A 12990-nucleotide genomic window follows, 5' to 3' on the forward strand; every position below is an offset into this window, starting at 1 on the left:
CCTAAAGTTGGCGCGCCCTCCTCTGTCTTCATTGCCAGGGTTGTTCAGCTCACTTTGAGGCAGTTTTATTTCTCTCTATTGTACGTGCAGCACACTACTTTTATAAAAAGAAAAGTACAGCTATTTATTTCTATTCTTACTAGCGTAATATACAGTACTTCTTGCTCACAGTATCAGTTTGGATTTTCCCTTTTGTTCAAGTAATTTCAAGTTTTGATGGAATAATGCTCTTAAACTGTTGAGGTTTGTTATGAGGATAATATTTTATTTTATTTTTTTTGGCTTATTTTTCCAGTCTTTCCTGAATTTTAGTTGTCTGTGTGTTTATTACCTTACCAGAAAAGCACGATGACTTTTAGAGCCATTTACTGGGTTATTTGGGGGTATTGGGATTGAAGAATTTGCAAAAGTCTGTATTATTTACTGCAAGAACATTTGGCAGGTTTGTTTGGAAAGTTTTGTAAGGGCACCCCACCTTTGTCCTCCTCTCATTATTTGTTACTCTTTGTTTTCAAAATATCAATAGAAGAGGTAGGAAAGAAAGCATATGAGCTGTCTTTGTCCTCCATTATAACTTTTTACAAAACAATGCAAAAAGCATTGGTAAAAAACAATCAATTTTAGATGGGGCAGTTTAATTTTCAGTCGAGATTAACTCATCAGTTAAAGCCTGGTTTTGTCTGCAACAATTGCGCAGATCTATATTCTCTTCTTAATGTAACTCCTGGTCTTTTCTCCCTCTTCTTCGTATCTGTGGGTATGATTGCTTCTGTTGCGGCAGGATGATTGTGCTGTGAAAATTGGAGAATGTGTTTTCCTGTGAAAGAATGTGTACTCAGTGTCCATTATGAAACCTCAGGGAAGCCATTACCCTCCCGTCTTGAGGAGGATTTCATGGATCAGACATCGGAAAGAAACTCTAAAAATCTCAATTTCATGCAGCTTTTGCACTCCTATGATGATCCAACTTGTCTCCATTTTCTTTTTCATCTTTATCCTTACTCTACATTTCTTCCAAACCTGTTCTCTGTGTCTGCAGGGCCAGTATTGTGCAGAAAAGAGTCATCTTTTTCCAGGATCAAGGCTCTCTCACCATTCGACTGTGCGAGAAAGGTAATGACAACTGCCCATCTTCTCTTCCACTCTGTCTTTTGCAGCTCATTTTTACAACCTAGACTTGTCATCGTGCAGCTATTGTAGCCTTCTCCGAATGTAGTATTTTCCCTGTGTTCTGGTTCTGATCACCTCACACCTCCCTCATCATGTTCCAAAAACTACATGGGAGAAAATAGATGCATTTCCTCTATAAAATATACAAAATAAATCCCTATTGACATGAAATTCGCATCAGATATTTGTAAGAACACTAGTAATCCTCACATTCAAAACAAATTTATTCTTGAATCAAGTAATGGCTGTAATAACAAAATACATATAGTCTAAAAATATTTGCATTAGGTTAATTGGTCTCTCTAAACTTTTGTGCATTGGTGTGTGCATGGTTGCTTGTCCTGTGTGTCTATATATTGTCCTGTGATGAAATGATGTCCAGGGTGAACCCTGCCTCTTGCCCAGCAACTCCTTCAGATAGGGAACAGCCCCCATGCAGCCCATCAAGGATAAGCAGCTAGAGGCCAGACAACAGAGACAGAGATATTTTTAAAACTAAGAATGTCACTAGTATGCTGTTTAGTATGTTGATGGATGGATGGATTTCATAAGCTTTATTTGCTTTCCATTTGTAGCTGTGCACGAGGAATAACTGTCTTGCATCTTCCGATTATTATCAAGAATGTTTCATTAGATTTCTCCTTTCATCCATCCTTCAATGCTAGTAGCCCACATAACATGAAAACCAGTCTCTCTACTTAAAGTACATGTACAGCTCTAGGGAAAGAAGAAAGGCAGCCAACATCTCTGCAGACCATACACATCCTGGACACAACCTGTTTAACCCTTCCACAGTCCTAACAAAACACTCAGGAAGCATGAGGCGGATGTCACGGTCAAACTGTGAGATCACCAGGGCAATGTCTGAGGTTTTATATTGATTGTATTTCCACAAAAAAAGAATGCGTCACAATTTTTAAAATCTCTTAAAATCAGCACAAGAGTCTGGTAAAATGGTACACTGACAGGGGTCTCTCTGCTCAAACGCAAACATTCATTGTACAATGAAAGCCTTATCTGGTTGAATGATCTTATCATGCTAAATCTCAGAGGAATCCTGTCTTCATAAAGCTTTTCACTACACACTAAAATCTTGTTTCCCATGCTATCACGTAAGTCAATCAAGCCACTGTGCTTCGATTTTCTGACACAAGTTAGGTGCTTAAAGTTTGACTTGCCTTTCTGCAACTTAGATGTCAAGAGAAAATTTCCACAAAATTATTGGGTGATTCATAAATATTCAAACTATCGCCTTGACCTATCTTTCAGAAACATTGGTCCAGGGCAAAATTAGAATATTTATGAGTCTGTGTGTCATTTCTCTTCTTCTCTTACTTTTCTTTTCTTTTCCTGCTTGCTAGATTCTTACTGCCTCTTATTGATATCAATCATGATTTAAATTAACCCAAGTAACTGTTTATCAGCATTGCACACCATAATAATTTTGAAATTGTTTGGTTTGAGTGGAGTTTTGTATTAAATGCACTATCTTTCTTTTCAGCAGTCAGAAATCATGTAAATCAGTCAAAAGTCACTGAGTTTCCCTTTGAACATTTGTGAAAGGGACAATATTATGTATTTTGCAGGGACTTTTGTTCTCACCATTCATGTGGACCAGATTAAACAATGTGCTTATTTCTTATTGTAGTCATTTCCGGACTTCTAGGATTCAGCACATCGATCCATCCGTTATCTTTTGTTTCCTGGTTAAATATATGGGAATATACTACTAGAATAAAAGCTAATTCAGGAGGATTGTTTAATTTCCTCTGTAGTGTGAAGCTTACTTTGATTGGTTTTGGTGCTGACTGAACCCATCCTATTAAAAAAACTACACTATTATTTAAACAACAGCCTATGTTCCCCCACTGAGAGTCTATAGAGCTTAGGTTTTGTATTGAAGTTGTTTATTTGGCTTGAACTGAAGCTGGAAAGAATGAGGTCACAAATGATTCAAAACCTACTTACATGTTACCTTAATAAGTTGGAAAATGTTAACATTTTTATCATGATATTCTGTAGGTGACTGGTCTGTGGAATTATTGTAGTATTTGAGTATCTGTGTTTTGTATCTTTCCCATCCCGTCTCCTTGCAGAGCGTGTTCCCGGTGAAGTCACAGAAGTACCTGCAATCGAATGCTGTGCCTGTGGAACTGCTAAATATAGACTTACCTTTTATGGCAATTGGTCAGAAAATGTACATCCAAAAGATTATCCAAGTGAGTAATTATAGCATTCTCATCCTAACACTCACATACACTCTGTGTCTGATTAGTTTTTGTTTGTTCCTCACAGTGACTGGTATGAACTTTTCTTTTTCCTTTTGTTTTTGTTATGTTGGACTTAAAAGGCAATTCAAATGGCCTGAAGAATCAGAATTTCCTTTGACATTAACCATTATGCAATATTCTAATGACATTCACTATTAGTTAGTCTCACATAAGAACTTTATTTTACTCAAGTCTCTTTAACTGATTGATCTTATAAAAAGCTTCAAAGACAAAAAAAACGGACAAACTTGAAAGTAGAAAAGTTCTTCGGGAAAACAGTTCAATGATTAAGGTTTGCTTAGGTTATTTGTTAAATTTGTATAATTTAAGGATGCCCATACCTTTAGGTGTAGCTATGACTCTTTGACTTGCCATATCAAAATTTGTCTTTGAGTCATTTTGGTTTTTAAGTTACTGACAGAGAACCCATGCTATTGTTTAATATCTTTCACAACTTAGTTATTTAAGTGCTAAAGTTCCCATCTCCTTTAGAACGTGCCAACCACTGGTCGGCCCTGATTGGTGCGTCCCACTCCAGGAGTTATGTGCTGTGGGAATACGGCGGCTATGCCAGCGAGGGAGTTCGACAGGTGGCTGAACTCGGCTCCCCCATCAAGATGGAAGAAGAGATTCGACAGAAGGTAAGAATGGCATTAATTTGAAATAGCAACCTTTCCACTTCTTGAGTTTTATATTTTCATCTCCACAAAAATTTAATGTCCTTATGACTGAATAATATCGTCAGGTTTTTTTTTTTCCCCCCTGAGACCAAAATGTGACTTATCTTTTTCCATAAGATAAAGACTTTTCGTTTTCAAAATGTAGATCCAATCATTATCATTCACTTTTTGCTTTTACGCTTTCTATGTATATATTTTTTGAGTCTTTTGATGGGCCAACACAGTAATAGTCTAACATTTTTGAATGGCACACAGAAAATTGGTCAAGATAAAACCTAATATTTTGGCATTACTGTAAAATCATCATATTGGTATTTACAGGAAGATGAGGTGTTAAATGTTGCTCTTTTAAGTAACAATTTTAGCACATTGCCAGCACATAGCCAGTAGCAGCAATCTTTATTTTTTCTCATGTAAGAATACTGAAAACCTGCTTGTCAATATAATGTGTTACCAATAAATTACATTTAGAATATAAGCAATGATCCAGTTTTTAATGGCCTTGGTTGCATGGAGGTAGGTTTTATTCCTGAACCTTTATTATCATGTATCAGATTGTGTTATAAATTAATTCTGATAATTTTGGCTGCCAGCTATAGTAAAAACATAAAGCCTACAATATTCCTCACCAGTAAAGAAAATATTTTTGTTTTTATAACATTGCTATGACCTACAGAATCGCTGGGAAGACCATTCACTTAGCTAGTCATTGCCACCCTCCACAAGGAGGGCAGATGATCAAGCATATTGATGGAAAGTTAAATAAAAGGAAAGTGTGGTGAAAAAAAGTTCACAAGCAGCCTTTTTTTTTTTCTTTTTCGCTAATTATAGCAGTTGAAAAGTGTCGGTCACTGTGCTTCCTGGGTATAAATGTTGCATGGTTTCTTTGTTTTCTGTCAGATTTTCTTGTTATTCAAACATTGTGTTTCATTGCTTGTTTCTTCCTGCTTTGAATTTCGGTTTTACGTTAGACTTCTTTGCAGTGCTTTTAGGTTGCCTTTGAATAAAACTGTTAGCGAATGTTGATCTTGGTACTCCTAAATTCTACATTTGTGCTTTCTTTCAAAATCTCATATTTTCATTGTATTCCAGATCAGCAAGTTTACCTAAAAACTTTAGGGAAAAAAAAATTGCTTTCAAAAAGCTGTTATGATGGTTTTCAAAATAGGAACAGGGCAAAATGGTGGAAATGATTGTTGATGGCAAATGATAACAGTAATGGACTGCATTTAAAAACCTTTCACTGAATACAAAAGGACATTGCATCAGGTTCTTTTCACTCACACACAGAACAGCACCAAACAGACCTGCAGGCAGACAATTTAGTTTTCGTGTTCACATGTTAAAGACCAGCCTCAGCATTTTGGCGTTTAAACTGTTTTCAATCCATGACTTAAAACATTTGGGTTGAGTAAAATGCCGCTAACATATATAAAGAGTAAGATAATAAATTAGTTCAAATGAATATGTGCTGCAGATATATCCCAGTTTGACGTGGACGCCACACAAGCTCCTGTTTCTCCTGGCTCTAAAAGGTGTGGGCTGGACATTTCAGATGGAACAATAGTGAGTTGTTACACGACTGTCGGTGAGGTGTGTGCCTGTCAGTTCAGGTTTGGGCTACAGTGTGGAGACATTTTATGCTGACAGAAAGTCCTAACCCCCCTCTTGGCTGGCTTGGTCTTTCTCATGAGCTAAAAACTACCAGGAGACAATGAAAACTTCAGCCTGTTTCACTGAAAACATTTGATGGCTTCATTGTGCTCTATAGGCTGGAATGCTAGCTGTCTAGTTGGAAGGAGGAGTTCAACTCCAGTAGTTGTGCATGTGAAGTTACAGCAGCAGAATGGTCTTTCCAAAGGGACACATCTATTTTGTTTTGTGCAATAAATTCCTGTTTCTGAAACTCTTACTCCCCAAGCAAAAACCTAAGACTTTAAAGCTAAGTGATTTCAAATTAAACACAGGTCCTTTCTCCACGGAGATAAAACTTAACACTGAGTCCAGATTTATTCATAACATCTGCAAGATCCAGCTTTAAAGTGATTTTTAAAATTCATAAGAAAGGGAGTTAAGATCAGGATGTTGGCAAGGAGGTCATCCATCCACAGAGATCTGAAGCTCATTACCAAAGATAAAATCACCAAATACCAGTAGAGAAACAGTGCAGAAACTCAGCCAGTGATTACATGAAGGGCATGATTGCAGTAATATTTGAAAATAGATAATGCCATGAATTGTTGAGAGGAGTATAAATAATTTTAGATTATTTAATTAATGCATAACTTTGGGCTTTTTTGTTTTCAAAGGAACTGGATTGAATAAAAGGTTTTATGGAACTGGGTTCTGTACACAACTGACTGACAACTCACAGCAACTTTGATTATCTCATAATTGATGAAGGAGTGGATATTTTTTGTCATGAAAAGCAAATATTATTATAGCTTGAAACTGAAACCGTACTTACCACTGTTGATCTGTAGTTGGCAGTTTATATCAAAAGGAAAGCAATTTAAAAATGAGGATATAACAATGAAAAGCTAATAATTACACTACTTAGAAGGAAGACGCTCAGGTTGCTTTTAGAGGAAAGAGAGTTGAGGGGATCTTTAATAAACATTGAAAACAAGACAATAATCAAAAGCTGTTCACATACAGAAAAACACTTTTTCAATTCTCTGAGTTTTTGGAGTTGCAGCTGGGTACACATTGAAACGTCTGCTGTAAAGATGGGAAGCTGACATGGGTCAGTAATTCCAGTCTTAGCAGGGAATCCCAACCATCCAGAAGAGCAATCAGCTGTGGTGAATTGTGGACAAAGCCTTAAGACCCACATCTCCAGCCGAGTGCTGACCGGCACTCCTATAACTAAGAGGGCTAAGCCTGCAACAACACCAGCAGGCTCGCAGACAGACATGAGCAGACACTCACAGGTCTTGCTAAAGAATGACAAGACCTGAGGGCGTCCACTGTAATGATGCGAATACAAAGCCAGAAATTCTCTTCCAGAAAAGCGCTTCGTCAGACAGCACTGCACTCAGCAGGAGGACGTTGTATTAGAAAGTCTGTGAGAAATTGCACACAGGTGTTGTTTGGAAGCAAATATTTAGCAGCTGAATATGATGTTGACATAACAGCTTGGCCCATCTCACTAATGTAAACCTTGAGAGAATCAAATGGAAAGTTTTTATTTGCATCATTACTCAGCAGCCATGATTTAATGATTCTCCTTTGGATTGTTGCCTTAAGTTGAGCTCCTCATCAAACACTCTTTGCTAAGCATCTGAGCATCAAGGTTCAATGAACACAATTCATCATGTAGAGACGTGTGTAAAACGTATGTGATTAAGACCATTTTCAAGGCTCCAGGCATCAGTTTGTGCTGCAGTGCATGCGGTTCTTTATTCAAGTCAGACTTAGTGACATGCAGTAACAGATCAAATGTGCAAGCATCCTTCAAATCCTTTAGTAAGTTTACTAATGTTTTAAGGTGGAAATTCTCCTTCTAGGACAGATTAACTCTCATTCAAAGCATCTCAACAAAAAAAAATATTGCTGAATTACTGTCCATCCATCCATCCATCCATTTTCTTACACCCTTCTTCCCTAATGGGGTCGGGAGTGTTGCTGGTGCCTATCTCCAGCTGCGTTCCGGGCGAGAGGCGGGGTTCACCCTGGACAGGTCGCCAGTCTGTCGCAGGGCAACACAAAGACATACAAGACAAACAACCATTCACACACACACTCACACCTAGGGAGAATTTAGAGAGCCCAATTAACCCGACAGTCATGTTTTTGGGCTGTGGGAGGAAGCCGGAAAACCCGGAGAGAACCCACGCATGCACAGGGAGAACATGCAAACTCCATGCAGAAAGAATCGAACCCAGGACCTTCTTGCTGCAAGGCAACAGCTCTACCAACTGCGCCACTGTGCAGCCCTGAATTAGTGTCCTTTTTCAGTAATTCAGTTCAAAAAGTGAAACTTTGTCATAATTCGGTGTTGGAGAACCCGGATACAGGAAGACTGGAGGTGGAAAAATATATTGAGAGGGTTTAATAATTAAGCAAAGATACTTACAAAAATGACACTTGGAGAACAGGAAATGGAATCAGTAAGCTTAACAAAAGAAACCAGCAGTGAACAATTAGAAAACCAAGTGAAGCTATAATCAAAGAGAGAATTGGCTAACACTAAAATAAAACCCTAAACCAAAGGCAAAGAAAATAGAAACATACGGGATGACATTAAACAATAAAGGGATGAAAACTTTACCAGTGTTGGTCACATCACATGTCTGTGGTCATAATGTTATGCTTGATCACTGCAAACTACTCTATGGTACAGCAGACTGAAATTGAAACCAAAGGTACTGATGTCCACAGATTAGGAACAGAGTAGTAAGTTAGATTTTGAACTACGTTTTTAATACCACCTCTCGAGGAACGGATTTACTCAGCGCCTCTAATTATTGATTGCAAAATGTGAAGTGCTGCTGGTCTAGGAATAAATCTTCAACCTTTTTAATGCCACAGCACACCAGCAGAACCAAAAGGACAATCTGTTACCACCTTATTATTGCTCTCAGAGAATTGCCACATGCTCTGCAGCCAGGGTGTAATCACATGAAGATTGGACAGCAAAATGTCAAGAGCTACTGTGCAACAATTGTGCATGTCACTGTTAAAAAGTAGAAGTGTGATTACGGTCCTGGTCAATTACACTTTATCGTAATTTACACAGTTTTCTCCCTCTGTGGAGATTTTGACCACCCAAATCTTAAGGCCTATCTGGGCTTGCTTGCTCCATAATGCACCTTTGCTCACATCTGAAAGGATTTTCCAACTGCATTCTTCTACTTTTCTGGAAGCTTCATTCAGAAGGTGCTTCAGGGCGCCGCCTGCCATGGCTACAGCTGTTAGGAGGTGACATTTGATGTGCAGTTCCTTTGTGCTGAGGCTCAGCATGTTTTTTTTAAAAACCTGGCTGAGCTTTTAGCCGTGTGAGGAGAGGTTTTTTTTTTTTTTAATGAGACAAAGGAGGCAGGAGTGTAAAGACAGGTGGACACAGTTTCTCTACAAACTTTGTTCTAAGACGCAGAGTTGATCGTTTCTTTTTATCCTCAGCAGGTATCTGTAAGGTTCCTTTGGGGAAACCACAGATGATATTTCCTTTCCACAGAAAGAAACCTTTACCATTTCAAATTCTCAAAGCTGGACAAAGAGCTTAACCCTTAGAAATGTGATACATGTCATAGTGACCTTCTCAAAGCCTGGAGAAGTATAGCCAAGGCAAGAAGGTGAGCTGTGTGCTGCCTATTTCAAGTTACTTTTTATAACATGTTAACATTTGTTTTATATATGAACCTTTGCATCTTTACATGATGTGTTTGGAACCTTTACCATAATCATCTCTGGTTTTGGATTATAACAAGTCTTGTCTGTTAAGATATTTTAATAAACCAGTAAATCTGTCAAATATTTGTCATGTATTTTGTGATGCACAGTTTTTCATCTAGGAGTTTATTTGACTTTAGGCATAAACTATTAGATTAGAATGAGCCACACCATGATGAGCAGTAACACAAGCTTCTGGATCATAGATATACTGTATCATAGAGGTTGGATATATCAAGCAATTTCTGGATATATCCAAGAATCACATCAGTATTGGTTCTGATGGAGATACAGAATTGAATTGGTTCCATTTGTAATTTTGATTTTCCTCTGATTAACACCGCCAGCTATCACTCTGTATTTGTGCCATTTTGACCTCACATTTTATTCTCTCCCTTGCTTCATAATTTCTTTTCCTTTGCCATCATTTCATTCTCTTTGAACACAACAATGCTTGCAGTCCATCATGTTGTTTCACTTCTCTTTGTGTTTTAGAACCTTTGTAACTTTTTATGAAACACTTCATTGCTGAAAGGTTGTTAGACATATAAAATAGGAGAAGACTGAGAAAAGTCCAAGTGTAAGTTTAGAACTGAATAAAAAACTCCCAGCTCTTCTGTATTTTTCCTACTCCAAACACGTTACATGAACACTCTGGGAGAGCTGCGGATAGGCACAGAAACAGAAAAAAACATACAGCTTTATGCAAGTGCAGACCATTCTCCACATCTTCACTGATTCCCACAAAAGTCTGTATTTCCCTGCTGTAGAAAGTGAGGAATGCAAGTTGCTCTTAGAGTGCTGAAAAGTCTTCCACCGGTTCTTTTTCCATGGCTGACATCTGTCAGGCTGAGAGCTAAGGAAGCAATGATGTGGAGTGCACTGTATCATTGTCAGTGTGAATGCTCACAAACAGTTACTGCTTTCTGGGGAGTTTTGTCAAGCTGTCACAGTGTCCAGACACAGCGCAGGGAGCTGTCTTTTAGGTTGTTTTTTTTTTAAATGCCACAGTAGAAAAATTTGGTTAATTTGGGAAAACAATTGTTCAGACACTGCCTTGCAAATATATTCATAAACTTTGAACTTTTTCCACACTTTGTCACATTGTGGCAAAAAACTTTAATGTGTTTTATTTAGATTTGAAAAGGTAGAAAAGCACAAAGTACTGCTTTATTATGAAATGGAATGAAAATGATCCGCAACAAAAAAAGGAACTTCTTTCTTCTTTCTTTCCTCTACATGGTAAACTACCACCTTCTCTATTATCATACGTCTATTAAAACATCATGCATTCTCGGATAGTTTTCTCTGTGCTGTATGTATTGTAGACTTATTCAAAGTGTGCTATACAAACCAGACCCAAATAAGAAGCAACATACTTTTAGAACGAGGTAAATGTTTGGTAAATACCAAGTTTCATTTAACATCTGAACAGTTTTAATAGGTAATAGCTGTTCAATAAACAATTTAACTGTCATGCAATTTATCCTAAGTTTTTATAGAACCAGATTTAGTATTTGTTTTTTGTTTGTTTCAGAGTTTGTTTCATTTGACATCATTTTAAAGCTATTTTAAAAAAATACTAAAAATATTGGATCTTTGCTCTATACCATGACAACTCTGTAATTACTTCTGAGATCCGGGCACTGGGACATGTTCTCTCTCCTGACAGACAGAAAGTAATAACTTGTCAGAGCTCCAGATACATTTACAAAGGGAAGCTAACTGTTTTATTTTTCATTTTAAAATGGGCATTTATTCAGTTTCATTGCATGCTGATGAATTGTCATACAAATGTCAATAGCGTTTTGATGCTCCAAAACAAACTCCTTGTGTCTTCACACTTTTTAAATTAGATACTTATAATTTTTTTAATTTAAAAATGCATAACATATAAACTTCAAAGCTTGAAAATAATAATTTTTTTTCTCTTTCTATTGATGCGTCTGCCCTATGCATCACTGGTCTCAAGGGTGATTCCACTATTTGTCAAGCTGGTCATGTAGCAGGTTGCTATGAAGGGTGTGTTGTCATCCACACTATATTTGGACTCCACCTCGGTTGTCTCGGAGTGTGAGGGGTGGGTGGAAATGAAGAGACAGCTCAACCATGTGTTGGCTCTGTGCGTGTGTGCCTGAGTCTTCACTATTTTTTTTTTCTATCTTATGCAATATAGGGCTATCCTGATTTCTTGATGTAAAAGACAGAGATACAGTTAAGTCAGAGCAGCCAGTGAGAACATACACACCTCACAATAGAGACCCAATCCTGTGGGATTCTTGGAAAGCTTTTGGCGGCTAATAGACGGATGGCAGCTTATAGCCATCTTATAGCCATGGCTGAGAGTTACAGGAGGGAGACAACTGGACAAATGAAGCAGAAGATAGTGACAGCCAAGCAACATCATCCCAAGGATTTGACTCCATTTTCCTTTAACCTATCAGCTCAAAGCACCAATTAAAGGCTGTGCTTCATGTATTTTAGCTCTATATTTCTTTTCATTTTATGTCAGGACATTTTATGTTGTACACTTAATTTATTTTTTAATTTTTTTGCAAAACCAGGAAATCAGAGACCAGATACAATCTTAAGGTTTCTACGAGCTATCTATGTTAAAATGCAATCAATAAGCAATTTTGAGTCATTGAGAATAGATGTCAGTTCAAGGAATTACTTTTCCTAAAATCTAATTTCAAGTTTCACCAAGAATGAAAACATTCTGTTCATCTCTGCTAAGACAGATGTTTATTTCAAGATGAAATCAAAAACCATTTTTGCATAATAATTATCCAACTTCACTGCTCTCAATGTGTTTGTCAGTCTTTATATTTCATTGAACAATTAATTTTTCCCATGAGACAAATCTCACAGAAAAATGTCAACTCATCCCAGCTGTAAGATCGTTAAATTTGCCGAAGTGGATATGAGGGGTCTACCTGTCAGGATCCATGTTTCTCTGTGTATTTATTTCTAGTTTTCTTGTGTGTCTGAGTCTCTGTGTTGTCCTGTCTCCCCGTGATTAGTTCCCAGGTGTGTCTCGTTCCCTGATTACCTCATGTGTATTTAATGTCACCTGTGTCTCCGTGTGTTTGTCGGATCCTCGTCACGTCACGTCTACGTTTGGTCACATGTCACTCCTCGTCGTCCTGTTCCCTTGTTGTATCCTGGTTTGTCATTAAATTCATTATTTTACATTCAATCCGGTCCGTCAGCGTTTTTGCCTCACCTCCACCACCGCAAATCATGACAGTAGGATCCGACCACAACCGAGGTGAGGGCGCTCCCCTTTGGGGGCAGAAGAACCGCGAGGACTGGATCCAGCAGCAGTTGGAGTTGGCACAGAGGGATCTCTACAAGGATGTAGAGATCCTGCCTTCTCCGCTGTTGCTGGAGGAGATGGGTCTGAAGTCGGACTACGACTTGCAGAGAGAGCTTTCTGGGGACGAGACTGGCCTTGGCACCCCGGATTCGCTCGG

At 38.0% G+C, this 12990-nt stretch overlaps 1 protein-coding gene across 3 annotated transcripts in view; it reads left to right on the plus strand.

The window, feature by feature from the left end:
• spon1b (spondin 1b) overlaps positions 1-12990 on the plus strand; it is a 124638-nt gene that overhangs the window by 64605 nt on the left and 47043 nt on the right. For all 3 annotated transcript variants that reach the window (XM_044125171.1, XM_044125170.1, XM_044125169.1), the window contains exons 4-6: positions 1040-1113; positions 3267-3389; positions 3933-4081. In XM_044125171.1, the coding sequence (XP_043981106.1) occupies positions 1040-1113; positions 3267-3389; positions 3933-4081 (346 nt within the window). The remainder of the gene's footprint in view (positions 1-1039; positions 1114-3266; positions 3390-3932; positions 4082-12990) is intronic.

The sequence above is a fragment of the Gambusia affinis genome, linkage group LG08, assembly GCF_019740435.1.
Source record: "Gambusia affinis linkage group LG08, SWU_Gaff_1.0, whole genome shotgun sequence".
Lineage (NCBI taxonomy): Eukaryota > Metazoa > Chordata > Actinopteri > Cyprinodontiformes > Poeciliidae > Gambusia > Gambusia affinis.